The sequence below is a fragment of the Malus sylvestris genome, chromosome 10, assembly GCF_916048215.2.
Source record: "Malus sylvestris chromosome 10, drMalSylv7.2, whole genome shotgun sequence".
Classification (NCBI taxonomy): Eukaryota; Viridiplantae; Streptophyta; class Magnoliopsida; order Rosales; family Rosaceae; genus Malus; species Malus sylvestris.
In genome coordinates, this window is record NC_062269.1 from 1,022,007 (window position 1) to 1,044,550 (window position 22,544).

The window sequence follows — 22,544 nt, forward strand, 5'->3', positions numbered from 1 at the left end:
ATTTCAGATTACAATGAAAGCATCACTGCTGCCCCGAGGATGTACTCTAGTCACACTGACTGTAGAGGAACCTCGTAAATTTTGTGTCTTGTTTATTTATTCCACTGCACACACCATCAATTTTACAACACTTTATGAATACATAAACCACTAAATATATTTTTTCCCACTTAATCATCTAGGAAGTAGCCATGTAATACAGAAATTATTTAATATTATCACCTAATGAAACTTGGATAAAACATAATTAAACTTGCCACTTAGTATTACTATCTAATGATATTCCTCTTCACTTGTAAGTGAGAGCTCTTAGGTTCGATTCTCGTCAAAGACGAATTTGAACCACATTATTGTGGCTGACCATTATGAGGTTTAGCCCACTCCCTCACCTTGACAGTGTAAATAATATTATTTACTTAAAAAAATACATAATTAAACTTTTTCAAATTGAACATCCTTAGAGCTGAGAGGCATATAACCCCCCATCAGATAAACTTCAAGGTGATCTGATAACTCCGATTTGTCGATGTTTTCGTGGTGGTGCGACTTGCAAACGAAATAGAGCACAGTTTGGATCACAAGACCAAACAAAATCAGCTTGAGAAGCAGCAACAAGCATATAACTCCATAAGCTACTCTTTCAGCCACACTAAATGACCTTCCGCTCACAACTAGTTGTTGAAACCCAAATTGTAGAAGGGCGGCCAAAACGTTGAGTCTAAAGTATATGATTGTAGCCACCCACATATTTCCTTTTAGTAGTTCCTTGCTCTTCGCCATGGCTTTGATCCCTCTTGCTTCTTCAAGAACGGAGACCACGCTAGCCAGTTGCCAGATTAGGGTTAGGTAACCAAACCCTATGAAGTAAACAATGAGTAGTAAAAACCCAATTATAACACTGGCATCACTACTGATGCCCATCGAAAGTACCCAAATGATTAGGACTAATAAAGCCACTATGTTGTAACAAAAAAAAGCCATGAAAGTGCACAAGAACGTGACCATAACTCGCTTCCACACTTTCGGGACTACGCTCATCACCTTCTTGAAGGTGATTTCTCGCGCCGTGTATATACATGCGATTGTGTATACAATGGCAGAGGTGGAGAGGAGGCTGAAGATGAGCAGGAAGGTGAAGTATGCAGCCTTGAAAAGCCAATAAGTTGCCCACTCGGAGGATATGACATCTGACATTTTTTCATACCTTGGATTGTTGGTGCTTGTTCCATCAAGGACTATTTCGTTGTGTATGATATTTGAGAGAATGATGTTTGAGAGTGCTATGTGCGCCAAGAATACGATGCTCAAAGGGAGGATCAAGGCTAATGTAATTTGGCTGAAGATTTTTCTCCGTGAAAATACTATTTTGTAGGCTTCTTTGTAGATGCCAAAAATCCCAAGAAATTGCAATTCATCTTGTTCTCTATCCATGGTGGCTTTTCCTTTTAATTGTATTTTGATTCAGAGAGGGAAATGTTTGGCGAAAGAGAAGATATGAATTATGTGATGGGGGGAAGGAAACGTTTTGGCAATTTATATAGGAAAGTATGTTGGACATTATGATACAAGATTACCCTTGCGTTTTCAAGAAACTAGCCAAGTCAATGTCAATATTGGCTGGTTACTAACTTATCAAGAAGAAATACATGTCTGTGATCTAATATCCTTAGGCTAAAATAAAGTCAATAACCCATTTTTTTTCTAAAGGTTTATTCAGGTTAAGGAATTTTGGAAAGATGCTATGTACGTCATATAAATTTATTTTGTAGATGGTTGCAGAAATTAATTATGTTTATGCACTTTGTGTGTGTTTGATCTCTATCAATCCTTCACTCTCTTAACAATTAACAATTTAATCAACTAACGCTATTGTTTATAGAAAAAAAAATATTTTAATTAAAGGACTGAACAGTTTTAGAATTTGGTAAAAAACAAATCATCAAACTGAGCTAGTGGCTGAATTCGTATCTTCATTCATCATATGATCTCATGATATGTAAATTAGTATAATATAAGGAAAAATTAGTATTCGATTACTAGCTATTAATGTTCATTGAATGAGACCTTATTAGCATTCAGGTTTTGGTTGAAATTCCTAATATTAATGTATTAATGAATTTACATGTACATAATTTTTTAAAGTAAAAATTAGTAATAGATTGGGTGATTTTGTATAAAATCAATAAAAAGTTACAATTAATAGTACATCAATAATGTTTATGTTAATGATAAATAGGTCAATCATGTATTATGATACTCAAATACATTTAAAATAAATGAAAATTACAAAATCTGCCACTACAGTTGGCACGCACTTCAACCGACACACCATTTCTTATATTTTTTTTTTATATTTTGGAACATGTCTATAGTTGGCATGCACTTCAACTGACACACCCTTTCTCATATTTATTTTTTTATTTTTTATATTTTGGAACATGTCGATATGGATTCAGACACTGCAACGCAATGTCTGTTTTCTAATTCTGTTTTTTACACTTGGATTCAAATGTTGCATTGCAGTGTTTGTTTTCTGGTTTCGTTTTTTCATCACTCACACACCTTATATGTTGCGCGACTCTTGATTTTTACGTTTGGATTCAAACACTACTACCCAATATTTGTTTCCTAATTCAGTTTTTTACACTTGGATTGAGACACTGCATTGCAGTGTCTATTTCTTGGTTTCATTTTTTATCACTCTTTCCTCCTTCTGTTTTTTACATTTGGATTCATACACTGCAATGCAATATCCGTTTCCTGGTTTTGATTTTTTTACATTTCATTTCAGACACTGCATTGCAGTGTCCGTTTCATGGTTCTCTTTTTACATTTCTATTCAGAGTGTCCAACACAATGTCCATTTTTTGGTTTTATATTTTTCATCACTCATACACTTCACACCTTGTGGAAAACCAACTTGCACATTCCAAAAACAAGACCAATTGAAAATATGTTAAAATTGATTTCAAATTTCCCATTCTTTCTCCTTCCCCTGCTTCTCTCTTGTGGTTGGCAATCGAAGTACTTACGTTGCTAAAACTACGCAAATCATAAACAAAACCTTCAGGTTCCGTTTGGTGTTCTATTCCAAAATTTTAACTCAAAATTTGTAATTGTTTTTAAATTCATGATTTTTAAGTACAACCTTTCCAATCCAAAAACTTGTTTGTTAATTATGGAACTTTGGAATTCTAAAAAAATCATTTCAATCCCAAAACACTCTTTCTCACATGCATAACACACAAATAGTTGGTAGGCACACATTCTAAGTTACAAGCAAGCAACAATAATAGATCAAACTCCTCAACCCTGAATAATTTAACCCTTTAAACTCTTCCTCAGTCAGCCCTCATACTTGTAGTTGCCCCAATCTTCAAAGATATAACTTGCAAATGTGCAGCAAACCAAGTTAACGAAGCTCTCTAACAGCTGTCTCCGTAAAAGAGTTCGAATCTATGGCGCATCTGCCCTACGCATGCTGCAACACCAACATTTTTTGGCAATTTAGAGAACCAGAGGAGCAGTGTTGATTGTATTATAGAGGAACCTAGCACAAAGAACCAACTTCACATGCATAAAGAGAAGTTTTTTTGCGAGAGAAGAGAGATGTTTTTGGAGAGAATATCATGAACCTTTTTATGATTTAATAGGGCAAAAAAGAATTTTATAACTATTTGAAAGAGCTTGAAACTCATATAACATTCCTCATTGACCTATGCCTAATTAACAAAAATATTTCATTGATTAGGTTCAAAATAATAGTTGACCATTGATATATCATTCATTAGTAAAGTTTTTATTGACTTTTTATTAAATTTTATTTAATTGATTTAGGGTTTCAATACTCAACCTTCATTAAACTCCTAATTAATTTTAATTCAAAACATTTTCAAATTAAAAAAAAAAAAGTTTGTACTCATTTATTTTTTATAAAATCCACAAAGTTTTTATTATTAAACGTTCCCACTTACAATCCAATTTTATACTTTATATATATATATATATAATCCATTCAAATTTCATCAGTTTTCGTTGATTTGAAAGTATTTATGTCAAGTTTAATCGAAGAATGTACCCATGTTTTGGGTTTGAAGAATCTACCCACGTTTTATGGTACAATAATTTTTGGTTAACTTTGATGAATGTATATATGTACATAAGTACAATATATTGTGGAGTACAATTTATCTTTAATATTTTCTGTTGATGCACAAAACCAGAGGTCTTGGAACAACGTAAATCCGACCGTGAATCTGTATGAAAGTAAATAACACAAGATGTATCGTGGTTCACCCTAAGGTTGGGCTACGTCCATACTGATATTGTATTTCTGAGGGAGAGAGAGAGCTCTGAATATGAGAGTGAGAGCTTTGAGAGAGCTTAGAGCTTAGGGGATGTGATGAGGTTTAAGAAATGGCCTCCTCTGTGGGAAGAGTGAGGGGTCGTTTTATAGAATAAGGGCTCCTCACTTATTACATATTTGCCCTTCCATTTATTACATAATTACACTTGAGTCCCCCGAGTATTTATATGAGATCTAAATACGAAAGCCCTAAGTATGGTACAAACAGTAGTCCCCCAAGTCTTGAGTCAAGAGAGTCTTTTGGCTGGAGACTTGAAACTCAATCCATGCGTGGGTCGAAGTAACTAGATGTTGTCTTGAACTGATGCTCGATATGAGGCGGTGCTCAATCTGAAATGATGTTCAACTAGAAGTAGCACATGTTGCGAGGCTGCGAGGCTGCTCGGCTTGTGGCTTATGTTGCCTTGGTTAGCTCGGCTTGTGGCATCGAAGGTGAGGGAGTCCCTTTTATAGAATAAGGGTTTGCTCCTCAATACATAAATGATGGGCTAGAGTTGATGCTTTCTAATGATGGTGAGGGAGTCCCTTTTATAAAATAAGGGCTTGCTCCTCAATACATAAATATAGGCTAGAGTCGATGCTCTCTAATGAAGGTGAGGGAGTCCCTTTTATAAAATAAGGGCTTGCTCCTCAGTACATGAATAATGTGTGCTCTCTAATGAAAGTGAGAGAGTCATTTTTATAGAATAAGGGCTCGTTCTTCAGTACATAGATAATGGGCTAAGCCCCCTAAGTATTTTTCATGAGGCCCAGTTGAGGCCCAGTATATGGTACATAATGTAGTCCCCCAAGTCTTCAGTCAATAGAGTCTTTCGGTTGGAGACTTCAAATTAAATCCATGTATGGGCCGAAGTGGCAGTTGTTCAGAGGCGGTATTTGTATACCCTACATTGAAGCTTTGTAGGTGAAGCTTTGCAAGTGAAGCTTTGAAGCTAGAGCTTTTGTAAATGAAGTTTTTGAAGCTAGAGCTCTGTAAATGAAGCTTTTGAAGTTGAAGCTCTATAAATGAAGCTTTTGAAGCTAAAGTTTTTGTAAATGAAGCTTTTGAAGCTAGAGCTCTGTAAATGAAGCTTTTGAAGTTGAAGCTCTGTAAATGAAGCTTTTGAAGCTAGAGCTTTTGTAAATGAAGCTTTTGAAGCTGAAGCTCTGTAAATGAAGCTTTTGAAGCTAGAGCTTTTGTAAATGAAGCTTTTGAAGCTGGAGCTCTGTAAATGAAGTTTTTGAAGCTGGAGCTCTGTAAATGAAGCTTTTGAAGCTAGAGCTTTTGTAAATGAAGCTTTTGAAGCTAGATTGACATAAGTGATGCTCATGAATGTTTATGTTGATTGACATGAGTGATGCTCATGTATGTTGACATGAGTGATGCTCATGAATGTTAACATGAGTGATGCTTATGAATGTTGACATTAATGATAGTCATGAATGTTTATGTATGATTGACATGAGTGATGCTCATGAATGTTTATGCATGATTGACATGAGTAATGCTCATGTATAATTTTGAAGTACTGGACGTACTTTTAATCACCTGGTTAGTGATAATAGCGGCAGAGAGCCGAATAATTTTGGAGTACTGGGGGTACTTTTGATCATCTGGTTGGTGATAATAGTGGCAGGCTGCCGAATAATTTTGGAGTACTGGGCGTACTTTTGATTACCTGGTTGGTGGTAATAGCGGTAGGCTGCCGAATAATTTTTTGTAGTACTAGACGTACTTTTGATCACCTGGTTGGTGGTAATAGAGGGCCTGACTTTTTTAGGCATATAGGCCTTCGCCCTCCACATAACTTTCCAGCCCATTATTTTGGGCTTGCTGTTTTTTTTTATTTTTTATATTACCCTTTGATGGAGTTATACAGATGTCTCCGAAAAAATAAGGACAATAAATTACATCATTCAAAAATAAATCTGATCCTTTGCTCAATGGGTTACGCCCATAATGTCATCACCACCACAATTATGTCTGTCCTTTGCTTTCTGCTTTTGCTTTTCTTGATCTCCCTGCTCCAATAGGGCTCACTTCCTTTCTAACACCATCCATTTGCTTTCCTTGCTCCCCTCTCGTGAGTCTCATCGACTTAGAAACCAATTGATGCCTTGACAAAAATGTTCCTCCTGCTGCCCTGACATACTTTTTCTTTTCTATTTTGGCAGATGGCAGACAACACCAAAGGGGAATAATAATGGAATTATTGTAAGAAATCTTATCTTCTGCCTGGTTTCCATTGGTGGTCATGGTATTCGCAGGAGGTGGGATTCAGGTCGGCGACTAAACACAAAAAACGTCTTGAGTAATTGGAGATCTTTCTGAAACTCCGGGGTCATGGTTGGTGCAGGCATGTCAAACCAGCTTGTTCTAGCAGATGAGTCCTGAACTTTTCTGTCTCGGCATCAGCGAAATCAGGAATTGGGTCGGGAAATTTTTATTTGCCCGCTAGCTTGCATAACCGGTTCATTAATCCATTTTCATTTCTTGGTTGCCTTCCTTGCCCAACACAACACCAACGAACATCAAAGGAATCAACAGGTAGCAAGGTGACGTCGTTTCAAACTTCACAGGATTGGGCGGATGAGGTATTGTTGTAGATGGAAGCTTCACGGAGTGACTCGGAAATTTCGAACATGAACCCTAGCCCGAGAAGAAACCCGATTATGATTTCGTCTGCATTGCTGAGGTGGCCCACCATAGATAACCCACTGGGTCTGTTAGAGGAAGAGTCAGTGAGCTACGCGCGTAGATTCTACAAGTTCAGCTTCGCTCTGCTTCCTTGGCTTTGGGCTCTCAACTGCTCTGGTGCAAGATCACGAGCCATTTCAGCTGAACAAATATTTCCTAGAGCAAAAAGAACAAGTCCCACAATATATTGGTTGGTGTGATTGAGATCTTGTTTCAATGAGTTTGTGACCAACATTAGAACTTCTTGTCTTTCATCAAGAAGCAGCATGAGGACAAGATACCCTATTCTCTTATCAGGAAAACGAGCAGATGCAATCAATTTCAGGCACTCCATTTGACCAAAATGTACGGGATAACCCAACATGTGGATGAACATGAGCTTAGCAAGGTTACGATGCCTGTAGTCATGATCATTTTCGTTTATGGATGCACGAATAGCAGTACACTCTTTTCTAACAACAGCATGTTCCTCCGCTGCAGTTTTGCAACCACGTATAGCCCGAATCATGTCCCTTAGGCGCATGCCGGACGAGAAGGGATTCATGATTGGGTCTGTGGTTGAAGCTCTGCGAAATCTCAATCGGATCCACAAATAAGAGGTAAACCTAGCAGTAGCAGCGATCAATCAACTGATTTGGGCGGTAAATTGGATGGTTCGAATTCGGAATCCGAGATCCGAATATATTATCGGAGAGATCTGGGTTATAAAGTGTAGAGAGAGATGAGATATTTGGATCTGAGAGAGAGCTGCCGCACAAATTCGTCTTCCCATAAGCAACTTCCAGTAAGGAGTAGAAAGAGCTGCCTCAGCCTCAGTCTTGGTTTTGAAGCCCACAAATCCATAACCTGCGGACCTTCTCGGGTTACTTTGGAATACAATTTCTGCTGTAACAAGACTATAATCCTCTGAATTAAAGAAGATTTGGGTGCGATGATGGTGTAGAGGTTGCGAATAACGAGTTCCTCGTCCGTTGGGCGGAAACTGAGTTTCAAAACAGGGAACATCAATCTTAATGAAGAAGATCTGGACCTGTGGGAGGCGGGTCAAGCGGGTTCAAACCTGACCGACTCTACAGAGACTCATTCTTGAGTCGCTTCCTCGTTCGCTTCCCTTTCTGCCCCCAATTCCCAGTCGATTCAGTGCCGCTACTCTCGTGCATAACCAAATGCGCCAAATGCGCCAGCGCCTCCGCCATCTCAAGCTCCTCCTTCACCATCGGATACGCTCCACCGCTCCCACTAGAGTTTTGATCCAGGTGTAAGAAGGAGAGAGAGAGAGAGAGAGAGAGAGCAAGCAAAAAGAGAAAATGATCTGTAGAGAGAGGAGAGAGAGACGAGACTGATTTTTTGGGTTTTTCTGGTGGTCATCGTTCCAGATCAGCCATTGCTTCGATTGTTTGATTCTCTTTCTGTCTCTATCTCTCTCAAGAAAGTCTGAAACTTTGGCGGTGTAGAGTGAGAAAGGCGTGTGGTTTTGGGGTGGGTTTGGAAGTGTAAATATTTGAGAGGAAGAAGGAATTAGGAAGCAGAGATTTTGACAGTGACCTGAACGAGTGGAAGAATTGTGCATATATTTTTATGAAACGACGGGAACTTGAAGCAGAAGAGAAGGTTGTGGATTTTTCACGATGGTGAGATGAAAAAATGAAAGAGAACCGACATAGCTTTTCGTGTTGATTCCCACAGACGGCGCTAAATGTTGATGCACAAAACCGGAGGTCTTGGAACAATGTAAATCCAACCGTGAATCTGCATGAAAGTAAATAACACAAGATGTATCGTGGTTCACCCCAAGGTTTGGGCTACATCCACACCGATATTGTATTTCTGAAGGAGAGAGAGAGAGAGCTCTGAATATGAGAGTGAGAGGTTTAAGAGAGCTTAGAGCTTAGGGGATGTGAGGAGGCTTAAGAAATGGCCTCCTCTGTGGGAAGAGTGAGGGGTCCTTTTATAGAATAAGGGCTCCTCACTTATTACATATTTGCCCCTCCATTTATTACATAATTACACTTAAGTCCCCCGAGTATTTATACGAGATCTAAATACGGAGGCCCTAAGTATGGTACAAACATTTTCAATTCCAAAATTATGAGTTTTATTTAAAATTTCATTAATTGATACAAACAACTACAAATTTCTTAAAAATAAATAAATAAATAAATAAATAAATATATATATATATATATATATATATATATATATATAATAACCTACTTAGAAATACGTTATTACATTAATGTTAGTGACTTCGATAAAAAACTGAAAATCAACAAAGTTTCAGTTAAAGAATATTGAAAGCTAGGGACCGTACCCAAAATCTATCCTAATTTAATTTGATAGAATAATGGATCAAGAATCACATTAAAAGTGTATATCCGACTATAATGTTCAAATATTGCATGATTTAAGTTATAGTGTCAATTTAGGCTCATGACCCGTCGTTTTGAACTAAAAGCGTTATTCTATAGTACTAAACTTGTTATTTTTGATATTATTCAATAAAAAACTTTGAATGTCACAGCCTGTCCTGAAATATTACATTTTTAGACGTGAAATGTCAAATATGCCCTTGAGCGTTTATGGGGTTGTGTGATCTAAATTTTGGATTTGGACCAATTCGTTAAGTCCCAAATATTTTGGGACCAATTAGAACTAAAAGACTTAAGGTTCTAATTGTTTTGATTGGTTGTAGGAGGATTAGAACCACACATTCACACTTTCCCTCTCTCTCTCCTGTTGACTCTTTCTTTCTCTCTCTTCCCTCTCGGTTTTTCTCCATTTTCATATTGTACGTACGAACGAACCTCAACCAAGCTATTCCTTCACGGATCGTGGTTGTGGAGACCATTTTCAAGTTCCTTTCAAGCCTAGGAACCCAGCGATACTATTATTTGGATGTGAAACCTCGAAAAACTCGAGAAACTATAACCTCCGATTTGAGGTGCTGTTCATTCACACGTAAATATGTAGTTTTTTGAGAGTTTTGAAGTTATAGGGAGCTTTAGATCGTCTTCACGAGGCTCGGAGAAGAAAAATGAAGTGATTTGGACGTCGGGAAGCTCGGGAATAGGGAGTTGCAGGTTTAGCTTGAATATCGAGGGATTTTCCGACGAGTTCAGTCGGTTTTAGGACTTTTGAAAGGTAAGGTTTTGTTGTACTTGTCTTAAGCTTCATTTTGGTATAAAATTTGTGGAATTTGGTTGAAAAATGAAGAAGATTTGAAGGTTTTTCGAATTTCTAGTTTCTGGCGACCGGCGATTCGCCGGAGAAGAAAGGAGAATATTCCGTCAGTTTTGACGGAATATTCCTAACGACAGCTAACGACATCAGTTTAGTTTTAATGGAATATTCTAATTTTTAGCGGAATATTCCTTAACGGCGGTTAAGGATTCCGTTAGGGTTGACCGCGTGTGGAGGCGCGTGAGACGTCGGAAATTTTTTCTAAAAATTTGGACGTGTTTGTAGAGTTGTGTAGGTCACGTTGGTATATTTATATACCTCATTTGAGCAATGTATGAGAAGTTATTAGCTAGTATTGGTTATGTGCTTTAAATTAATGTTTTTATAGTTGTTTCACATATAGGGGAGACTTATACCGAGGACAAGCGCAGTCAAGGGTGACTTGGGGGCTACGACCCTTCGACATACCAGTGAGTGGGCTCTTGATTTTAAGTATATATGTATATGCTTGGTATCTCTTCCCAGAAAATGCATTTAAATGAGTTATGACTTAAATTGCCATGCCAAATGATTTACATTTAGAATATGCATATGATGTGTGCATGTATATATAATTGTGGTGCTGAGGACGCTTAGGTAAGTCCCAGGTGAGTATATGAACTATAAATGTGAATAACGGTTGTGATTAGTTGAGAAATATTGAGCTCATAAACCTGCACCCCGGTGTTAGTGATTTAGCCAGAGATATAGCATGGACCTATAATAATGTCACCTCCCGCACCCTATGCTCACATTGGATCCAATTTAGGTGCACAGTCTTGTCGTACAGACCATTATAGGTGGTTCCGACTCGTAGATGACTAGCGATTTATCGCACAGTTATCTTGAAAGCATAGCATTGAGCATAACTATATTACACCCAGTCTTGTCGTACAGACCTTTGCAGTGGTTCCAACTCGTGTGTAGTGTAGTGCCGTATAGGTCAGCAATGACTCCGGCTAGATTGACTAATGAGCTATGAATTCAGCCCTACAGTCTTCTGCAGGGGTTCCGGCTAATATGTTATTTTCCATGAATTTAATTTCACCTGAGTTACTTATTCTGCTTTATATTTGGCATGGCATATTTATGTTTATGGATATGTGAAGCATGATTTAAATATACATACATACATATATATATTGATATTCTATTTCTGGGGAAATTATACATGTTTTACGGCGAGAGGTTAGAGCATTTTGATAAATGAAATGATTTTGAAAAGCTTTGTTTTTGCCCACCACGTTTTTTGTTTTGCGCCCCTCCAGGTTTTAGGTAAGCTTGTTCGTTGGTGGCTCACAAGGATTGAACGGAGCTTCTGACAAACTATCACAATGTAGGACATCCTTGGGTGTCGTTTAATTAGTACTTATTTTCTGGACTGAACTTAGGCTACTTATGCTCTGATTGTGTATTCACACAATTTCTAGCACTTATCTTAACTAGTACTCTTATGAATTGGTTTTTAATTATTCGTATTCTCTATTATTATTGTGCTTCCGCACTGTGCACATGGCTACGTCACCCTCACGTGACGGCCAGCATGCCCTGATTCAGGTCGGGGTGTGTCATTGAAGGTTTTTTTATATTATATTTTCTTGCGGATTCCAGTTACCTATAATTTCAATTTATCGATTATTTTTTTCCTCTTTGTCAAGGTGTGTCATCTCACTTAACATTGCCTTATTTTTACGAAAAAATGTAAAAGCAAAAAGCAAAAAATCCTAGCTATCTTAAAACTCCCTCTAAAAAAAATGACGAAAGGTTTGTATATAACTTGCCATTTTAATTATAAATTGGTATTGAACTCGTCATTCACAAAATTTGAATAAAAAACCTCTCATTTAAAAATGAAGAGGAATAACATAGTACTAAGTGGCAACACATTATTTCTTTTAAATGATTTATTTAATTTAGTGGAACATACATAACGTCCATTTTTATTTTCAAAACATATGCTTTATTCCAAATTAAAGAAAACACCATATAATGATACAAAAGATGACCATGTTGAATAATGTGAAAAATCTCACATCAAATTTAACAAAGTACATTAGAACTCATGTTAATCGGTATATTTTTTTTATTATACCAAAGCTTTTTGTAATAAAACGCCACACAATTGGTTTGCACATGTGTTAAGTACGTGGACATATATTAACCCTATATAGGCCTTATGTAGGAAAAATCTAGAAATAGATACTTCTGCATTTTTTTAATTTTCTTAAAAGCTGTTTAGCAAATTAAAATTTTGTTTTGATAATTTCATTCGTATGTTTCTTAGTATTTTGTGGAAACAACGATATCACGGATTAAAACAACTATGTTCTTAGCATTCACAATTTGAAAATAAAATCCCCCACCTCCTGTTCTGGTGAAAATTTCTCTAGAGAAGGATCCTCGGACCTTAACACAGCTTTCCAAGGGATTGATAGTTTGGATGTGTAGTCGGGCTCTTGCTTGTTGATGTGCCACAAGAAGAAGACAAAGTTAGTTCTGAAAGGTGCTTTTGTGGGGCCTTAGGTGTAGAGGCTCACAATCAAAACTAACTGAGTGTTAAGCATGCCAATACTATCTCAGTATAGCAGATGTAGAACAAGTGTGTTTTAAGTCGATTACTTGCGCCCCAAGTTACTTAGACTTCTTGTTATCAAAGGATTGTCGTGGATGACTTAAGTCCACATTAAGTTCTTTTTCTTGCCTTGTAAACAATGACTTTTAGTTCATAATCTTGTATGTTCGAATGAAGGGAGTCTGTTTCCCCTTAAGTCATTTACTTGGTTCTTGATTGATTTTAATGATAACATATCCTTTAAACTAACTAGATCCATATGCAAATGGAACTCTTATAACAGGAAAACATATGCAAATGACTTGAATACATGCTGGAGAATACATTAAGCAATAAATCTATTAATTCAGAAAACAAACAAAGAGTCTCAGGCAAGATTTCACCTTATATGGCAAGGTTGAACCTCTTGCAGTCGCTTCTCTTTGAACTAATAGAGGTTCATAAGCTAAAAAGGGATGGATGATAAACAAGTTTACACAAAGGAATTGATACTACATCGCTGAGGGAGATAGCATAGCTTTAAACTAGACAAGACATAGCTTGTCGTTAAAAATGACTGAATCTGGGTTGATTTCAGCTTTTGAATGCAAATCTGGCTTGAGAGTAGAGTTTGTATGTTTGTTTGTTTGATTGGTTGAGTGTCCTTATCTCTGGGGCCTCTTCCTCCTTTTGTAGGCAAATTAGCCCCATTGTTGTAACTTTGTTCTTGCCCAAAAGCATTTGGAGGGTAGTGAGTCATTTGCTTTTTACTTGTGATGCAACTAGAAAGTGTTCTTTGGCTGGTAGTGGGTTAGTCTCTATCACTTGTTACTTTAGTGGCAAGCATGTGGCTTGCATTTTGGCTGAAAAGGCTTCAATTTGCTTCTGAGCTTAATGCTGGGCTTCATGCAAGTTTTCTTTAATTAAGTACTCTTGGACTTTTCTTCATCTAAGTCCAATGTTCAAATATTAACCCATACCTCCCAATTTCTTCATTAAAGCTGCAAACTAAATGCAAAAAAAAAAAAAAAAAAAAAAAAAACAAAAACAAAACAAAAAAAAAAAAAAAAAAAAGAAAGAGAGAAAGGAAATGGTACAGTTGAGTTTTTATATTATATACGAGGGCATTTTCGGAACTAGAGGATTGGAAGGACCGCATGGAGGAGTCCGTCAGGTCGTTCACGTCGAGGGGAAGAATGTTTGTTTTCATTAATCCGTCCTTCACTCCTTCCGTCCGTCAATTTCAAAGTCTCCATGGTTTTGTTTGTGGGTTTGGTCCAATGGAGAGCTCAGTCAACACACTCATTGCCTGCCAGGAAGCCTCCTCATTACTTCTTTTGCTATTTTATTCCTGTATTTTGTATTAATCACACAGTTGAACAAAAGATGACATCACCTTCGTCGCTATCGGGCTGGGGGTGGATTTCTCTAAGTTGTGAAATTGGTAGTACAAACATTGGCTGTTCATGCTTGGTTTAAGTTGGTTGTCGGCCACGTAACTGACAGTGGTGCTTGGTTTGGACAAGCATTGGCTGCTTAAGCTTGGTCTCTAAACTAAGCAAAAGATAATTTACGTACACCCCTGGAGTTTATGGGTGCTTATCAAAATGGGACACTTTCTTTCAATTTTGTCATATGTACACCCTAGTGGCTCGTTTGGTAGAAATGGTTGGATTGAGAAGGATAACCCTACTATATAGTCCATTCATAACTCATAAGACATGTGTGGCATATTTGAACCGGGCAAATGCATTTCGCTTTGACACTCTTGCAGAATGCCGCAAATTCCATCTCCTTTGACGGCATTGCAGAATTTAACCAACAAATACCAAAAAAAATTAATAAAAAAATATAAGTCCTATTGATGCACAAAATCAGTGAAGACTTTGGAACAACGTAAAGTATCAAGTTTGTGAGATTTGCTCGGTTGCTCCGGTCACTAGTGAGGATAAATATGTAAAGATATAGGGATAGGGAAGTAAACACAAGATGTACATGGTTCATCCTAAGTTTGGTTATGTCCACGGAGTAGAAGAGTTCTCATTAATAGTGAAGGGTTTCTCATTAAAAGTGAATGATTTACACAAATACATAAGTTCAAGCATAATCATCATTAGTGAGTTCTAATGACTAATTTAAGTACAGTAATGACATTAGGGATTAATTGTAGGAGAATTGTCTCCTTTTATAGTTGAGGAGAGTCTTTAACTTTTCTCCACGGTCGATGTGGAACTCTATGAACTTTATTTTGACGTTGACATGTGTCGCGCTGTGATTGGCCTCCTGGTTGGAAGGAAACTCTTGTGCTTCGGCAGGGTGCCTCAATATGAACCCCTCAGTGGGTCCTTGAAGTATGACGTTGACCAGTGCTCGGTGGTTTCGAGATTGGTCAAGTATAGTACAAACAATGCTCCCCTAAGTTCTCGTGTGAGGAAAGCTTCTCGTTTGAGGACTTGACAAATTCGAATCACTGAGTAATCACGAAACTTCCGAGTACTGAAGTGTAATAGTATATAGTAAGAATCCTCCAAGTCTCCAAGCGAGGAGAGTTGCCGAAGAAATCTTTTATTCAACAACTCGGTACTCGGACATTCTCTTCTTCGGCCTGGGTTCATTAAATGTGAACATACTACCCAGGCCTAGCTTTCACGCCACCTTTTTTTATCATTATTTTTTTTTTTAAAGTGGCAATCATGATCTCTCTTATTTTGTTTGTTAGGCACAAAAAGTAGGCCCAACATCTTCTCGAGCTGTTGAATAAAAGATTTCGCACATTCTCTTCTCCTCCTCTTGTACACTTCAGCCCAAATACCTTTATTATTAGGCTCACACGCCATTGTTGTTGGTTGAAAACAAGTAGCCTAATACTCGGGCCCGGGTTCATTAAATGTGAACATACTACCCAGGCCTAGCTTTCACGCCACCTTTTTTTATCATTATTTTTTTTTTTAAAGTGGCAATCATGATCTCTCTTATTTTGTTTGTTAGGCACAAAAAGTAGGCCCAACATCTTCTCGAGCTGTTGAATAAAAGATTTCGCACATTCTCTTCTCCTCCTCTTGTACACTTCAGCCCAAATACCTTTATTATTAGGCTCACACGCCATTGTTGTTGGTTGAAAACAAGTAGCCTATTACTCGGGCCCGGGTTCATTAAATGTGAACATACTACCCAGGCCTAGCTTTCACGCCACCTTTTTTTTATCATTATTATTTGTTTTTGTAACGTTCCCACTTGTTTTCATTTTTTTTTTGAAGTGGTAGCCATGATCTCTCTTATTTTGTTTGTTAGGCACAAAAAGTAGGCCCAACATTTTGTCTTGCTACAGCAGCCTAGCACCTTGTTTCTCTGCTCTTTTTTATTAGGAAGGTAGCAGCCCAACGTCTTTTCTCTTAAGGAAATTTTATTTATACGCATGTAACATATTTCTACACTTAATTTACTTTTTGTATCTATTTGATTTTAATTATACTATTAATATCTTTTTAAATTCTAATTTACTATCTAATATATCCCTATAAACTCAATTTAATATGTGGATTTATTTTTACACCCATAACTATTGGTCTCTCCCGATATCGTTCTTTGCTTTTCAAGATTAGCTTTCAGATTATCATCAGTTATTAGGACTTTTAGGCAATACTATTTCTACGATTAGTATAGCTAGTTGGTACTGCCTATTGGTTCCATAATTGTTGGTCTCTCCTGAGTTTAGTACATCAATGCAAACTAGTGTACTGCCTATTGGACCCATAACTATTGGTCTCTTCCAAGTTAAGTTAGAGAACCATTGAATTTTGGCAATTAAAAGCTCCAATCATGATCTCTTCAAGCTAAGAGATGAATATTGAACACCATTTCTTTAAACTATGTCTTAAGATTGATTAATTACACTATTTTCTTCTTCTTCTTCTTCTTCCTTGAAATTGAACTCATACAGAACAAGCATGCATGTCTCCAGTTCTGCTTTCTTAAGCCAGAAATAATATTTTTTTTCAATAAAATTGATTCCAATAACAGCAACTGTGAGCCTGTGACCAAAACCAGAGCTAGAAGCAAACCATATATCTAAAACTACTATAATCTACGGGGAGGAGATTTGAACTTAGGTACAAGGAGGTGGATGCAAAAAATTACAATAAAATAACTTCTAAACTCTAAAAAATTGAAATCAAACGAACAAAAATTTCATAAATTGAGACATACCTTGGTTGAAGGATTCAAAACTTCAAAATCACCATCCATCAATAAAAAAAAACTTATTTTTATCTATGAGAGCTATTAGGGTTTTAGCTAGAATGAACGTGCAGAAGCTATATGGCCAGTTGGTGATTAGGCCGATTGGATAGTAACTGATGATGTGCGTGAAAGAATTGTCCTACCACCAATTACACGAAGAAGATATGGTAGGCGCAAAGAAAAGAGGATCCCATCACGTGGAGAAGAAAAATCAACTCGAAGGTGTTCTAAATGTGGTTCAAATGGCCATTATAAGCAAACTTGTAGGAATCCCGTTCAACTTCATCCTACTTTGTAGAACCCTTCAGTTTAATGAATACAATTTTCTTTCTATCATTTTATTATTTATATTGGTTGTACAAACCTTTAAATTTGAGACAAGTGAAAGTTACTTTATTATCATTTGTTCACTCTGGTATATTGCCTTCTTCATCAACTTCTTCATCTATATTCCTGATTATCTTTACCACTGCTTGATGTATTGTTCCACCTTCCCTGTCAACTACTAGATTTTCAAAGGAAAAGTTATTCGGTTACTATTAGCCGAAAGACTAGTATAAGAGAAAACACTATTTTTAGGTTTTGCCGTGAGAATTCATTCATTTAATAGGGTTTTGGTTTTTTTTATTTTTTTTATTTTTTTAATGCAATGATATATTTTATTTTTAATTTATTAGATTAAAAGTTTAAGGGTATTTGTGTCTATTTAAGTGATATTTGGATACATTTGAAAGTTTTTATAAAAAATGATATTTTTGAAATTAGGGGCTAATATTTGGCTATATTTGATAAATACTCCTTAGCAATCCCGTGAGAATTGGGGGTTCTCGCTAAGAACGTTTAGAGAAGGGGTTAGTCGGAGCGAGTACCGGCTAATCCCATTAAACTTAATCCCCGCACCAAACAAACACTGGACTATAGTCCAGTCCAGTCAAATGAAATTTAGTGAGCCCAAACAAACACACCCTAACAGAATTTATGGGATGTTAGCCCAGATCGAAGAACTCACTCAGGTTCAGAAAACACAGCATATATCTATATCTAATCCTCGAAAACTGAGTAGACGCACACTTCATTGCTCCGAGCACCTCCTTTACTAACCCGCTGATTGAAAATTTGAAGCCCAATGAGATGTAAAAAGGATAGAAGTGTATCTTCTTCCAAGATTTGCATGGCAAATCACTATATATTCCTCTACCAAATCCCTGCTAACATCCAAAGATAAAGTTGTGTCGTTATTTTCTTGCCAAGTCATGAAAGCATCATTCGAATCCAGCTTCGGCATGTTCATAGCAAATTTCACTGCAAAAGTCGGGTTTCCTCCCTGCTTATACAAGGAAACTTTAATAATGCTTGTCATTTTCTTTGAAGGCGATATTGCGCCCGCCCTACCTGCCAAAGAAACGAAGAAATCTCATAAATTGCTGGCAATACCTTAATTTAATCCAGTATCGCTTATGTTGATAGCAATGCTAGAGATTAATTGATGTTTAATTGAAATAGAAAAAACGGTGAAATTCGAAAAAAAAATGGTCAGCTGAACTAGACCAACTGGATTGGTCTGAACCGCATTAAAACCCGACCCACTGTTAGAGTATATTCAATGGATAGAGATTGTGACACTTGTCATTAATATGTAAAGTTAGCTAGTGACCGTTGTTAGATTCTATTGCTTATAAATACAAGTGTGCTGTAATAACTTCTTCACAAAGAAATACAAAGATATTAGATTTTCCTCTTCTCTCTCTCTCTCTCTCTCTCTCTCTCTCTCTCTCTCTTTGAATCCTCTCTCTCTCTCTCTAAGATACATATTCAAGAACTATCAGATTGATCAGCTATGGTTAACATGGTATCACTCGCAGGAATTGCAAACGCATCCTCGATCCTCTATCGTGCTTCCACTACTCTTCGTCTTTCTTCGTTGAGTTTTTCATCTCAGTTTCTTCATTTCTCAAGGTTGGTGATTTTGGTCGCAATTTCTAGGGTTTGCAGTGTTCATACCTTTCGATTTCTAGGGATTTCTACTACGATTCTCTGTTCTTCACGATATCAATGTTCGAAAGGATTTGTGTGGTAGTTCTTCTTGCTTCTCTGAATAAATTGATTTCTGCAATCATGGTGATTGCTTCACAACTACAGATTGTTCAATTGCCGATTACTTCACTTATTTCCACTGTTTCTACATCTGTGAATGTTAAACTTGATGATTCCAATTACTTGAACTGGCAATTTCAAATATATTTACTATGTGACGGTCATGGACTCTCTAGATTTGTTAATGGTACTCATCCATGTCTTGCTAGATTGGTTAATTGCTCTGCTGAATCCAATGTTGAAAATAATACCCCTAATTCTTCCACACAAGTTGAAAATGATGAATATATTGGCTAGAAGATGCATGATTGTGCACTGATGCAATTAATCAAGGATCTAGATTCCCTAGACAATCTTACAATGTGTAACCCATTTCTGCATTAGGTGTTCTTGGTAGTACCCCAAGTGGTGCTTCATCTTCTCCTTCAGTCATTTGCCAACTATGTAATACATTTGGTCATTCTGCTACTTTTTATGGCACTAAACTACCACCAAAACAAGGTTGTCATATCTGTGGAAAACATAATCACTCCACTTGGTTTTGTTTCTATAATGAAAAAGGTCCTAATTACATTGACGCACCTTAGTTTTCTCAGTTTAATATGTCTTATGCTCCATCTACACTTATGGCTGGTTACTCATATGCTCCACAACCATCTACTTCACAACCTCCAACTCATGCCATGAACACTATGTTTTCTCAGCCATCTCAGACTGTTACTCCACAGGGGACATCTCAATTTTGGCTTGCTAATTCTAGAGCTACAAATCACATGACTTCTGATCTTTAAAATCTATCATTGGCATCTCCATATCCTCCAAATGAAATAGTTCAAACTGTCATTAGTGAAGGTTTGAAAGTGTCTCACATTGGTAGCAGCATTATCAAACCTTCAGTTCATCCAATTAAACCAAATTCCATTTTATATGTTCCACAATTATCTCATAACTTGCTGTCAGTTCACAAGATTTTTTTTCACAATAACTAATGGCTTATTTTCGATGCCTATTGTTTTTGGATCTAGAACAAAGCCACATGGAGGATCTTGAACAAAGGACTATGCAGTAATGGTCTCTATCCTATCCCTTCACTTGCTTGACCATAAATAAACATTCAACGAGCTATTGCATACTTTGGAAGACTTGTCAAATCCAATCTTTGGCATAGTCATTTAGGTCATCCATATAACCCTGTTGTCTCCTTAGTGCTTAGGAATACTGCTATATCTTGTGCTAAAGATGTTAATCCTACACTGTGTAATAGCTATTTAGAGGGAAAGTTCACTAAGCTACCATTTCAATCTAGGTCTCATCAATCCATTGTTCATTTTGAGATTGTTCACAGTGACCTATAGGGTCCTGCACCATGTAATTCAATGGATGGTTTTAAATACTATGTCACTCTTATTGATGAGTGTACTAGATTTTGTTGGTTATTCCCTCTTGTTAATAAATCAAACTTCTTTGCTTCCTTTGTTTCAGTTTGTGCATTTGTGCAAAATCAATTCTCAACTTTTGTTAAAACTTTACAAACTGATGAAGGTGGAGAATATGTCAATCATAAATTACATACTTTCTTGCAAGACAATGGAAATATCCATCACAAATCCTGTCCCTATACCCTTGAACAAAATGGCCTAGTTGAGAGAAAACATAGGCACATCATTGAGACTGCCATTACCTTGTTACAACATGCTCAACTTCCTTCCCAATTTTGGTCTTTTGCTTGTCAAACTGATGTGTATCTTATAAACAAAATGCCATCATCACTTTTACAACACAAATCCCCATTTCAAAAATTACCTATTATATCTCATATAAAGGTATTTGGCTGCTCATGTTTTCCATTATTAAGACCATATAATAGTTCCAAGCTGCAAGCTAAAACAACTAGATGTGTGTTTCTTGGCTATGCATCTCAATACAAAGGATATATCTGTTTTGATATCTTTAAACACAAGGTTTATATTTCTAGACATGTGTTTTCCAATGAACTAGAGTTTCCGTATTCTAGTTTGATAAAACAGTCTACACAACTCTATGCTCCCTCTATTCCTAGTGTTGCTTTACCACTACCATTAGTCACAACTCTTAACAATGTAATAGTGTCTCCATCATTACCATTTATGTCACAACATCCATCCCAGCCTTTATCAAGTTCTCCATATGTACTTAATTCACAATTTGTACCTGCTACTCTACCCTCCTATAATCATGTACCCCATGCTGCTTCTGAGTCAATTACCAACACTGCAAGTGAATCGTCCTTACTCTTTGTGGATCATTTGTTTGATCCTAAAAGTCTTCAAGTGGTTCTTCCTTTTGCTCCACTCAACATGCATCCAATGCAGGCTAGAAGCAAATCTGGAATAATTAAGAAGAATGCCTTATTGATAATTCTAGATGATTCTGCAACTGTGGATTTGTCTTTGGTTGAACCCACTATATACAAGACTGCACTTAAGGTTCCAGTTTGGCTTAAAGCAATGCAGGAGGAAATTGAGTGATAAGCATAAAAAACACACAACAAAGTAGCACACAAATATCCTATTAATTTTCCTGATCAACAGTAAGATTTGTCAATTGTAGCATATGAAAATAAGGGACTTTCCTACATAAGATTGTTTTATCTAACTACTTAAAATGTCACAAAAACTGGTTGATGTCCCTACTGACCAGCCACTGAAAAATAATTATTAGACCGACTTCCACTTATCTAAAGTCTACAAAATTTTATAGGCAAACACTAGACACACAGCACTACGATCACACAAAGTTTTGGGATTTTTGGAGTTGATTTTCTATTTAAATTAAATCATACAAAACAGTACAAAAACAGATTTTAAGTAGTTCACAAGTTAAGAAAAACGAGTTAGGGGAATTGCTATCCACCACCATATAATCATGTAAACATGTTATGTTTCATTCAAATTCCTTTATTTCTAGATGAAGATGCTCAATGTTAGAACACAACCTATTACTCTTTCTTACGTAGTATGTTAAGAGAATGGTGTTTTCAACTTAACGTAGTCCCTAGCATACAATCTAGAATGGCGTGTTCATAGATTTAACAAGTAGAAATCATTAAGAACGAAAAAGTTTGAGTCATCACAAGGCATCGTATGTACTAGCGTTGCCTTATTTATCCTAGAAATTGGTTCACATGTTAATCACAATTAACAAGTACTACTCTAGAACTTATATAGGTCCTCATTCAACAAGGGCAGGCACACACATATTCATAACATTAGAATCCTAGATATGCTTACTAAGTATGCATCCTTAGAAAACATATAAAGAATTCATCCATGAGACAAGTAGTGAAACAATTTTCATCCATTCACAAAAGCAATTTAACGTAATGTCATAACAAACTTGCAATCATATGAGGGGCTTCA

The 22,544-nt window shown here is 36.7% G+C and overlaps 1 protein-coding gene and 1 long non-coding RNA gene across 2 annotated transcripts; one reads left to right on the forward strand and one right to left on the reverse strand.

Annotated features, from left to right (window-relative positions):
- Positions 1-432: 432 nt before the first annotated feature.
- Positions 433-1,431, reverse strand: LOC126586690 (uncharacterized). Its single transcript, XM_050251618.1, has one exon. The coding sequence runs from the start codon at positions 1,429-1,431 to the stop codon at positions 433-435; it is 999 nt and encodes a 332-aa protein (XP_050107575.1).
- Positions 1,432-10,624: 9,193 nt separating this feature from the next.
- Positions 10,625-11,907, forward strand: LOC126585118 (uncharacterized). The gene is made up of 2 exons (XR_007610320.1): positions 10,625-10,693; positions 11,531-11,907. It is a non-coding gene; the product is annotated as an uncharacterized LOC126585118 (long non-coding RNA).
- Positions 11,908-22,544: the final 10,637 nt, after the last annotated feature.

Coding starts and splice junctions, on each gene's coding strand:
- LOC126586690 (XM_050251618.1), bottom strand. CDS start 1,431: ATGGATAGAGAACAAGATGAATTGCAATTTCTTGGGATTTTTGGCATC.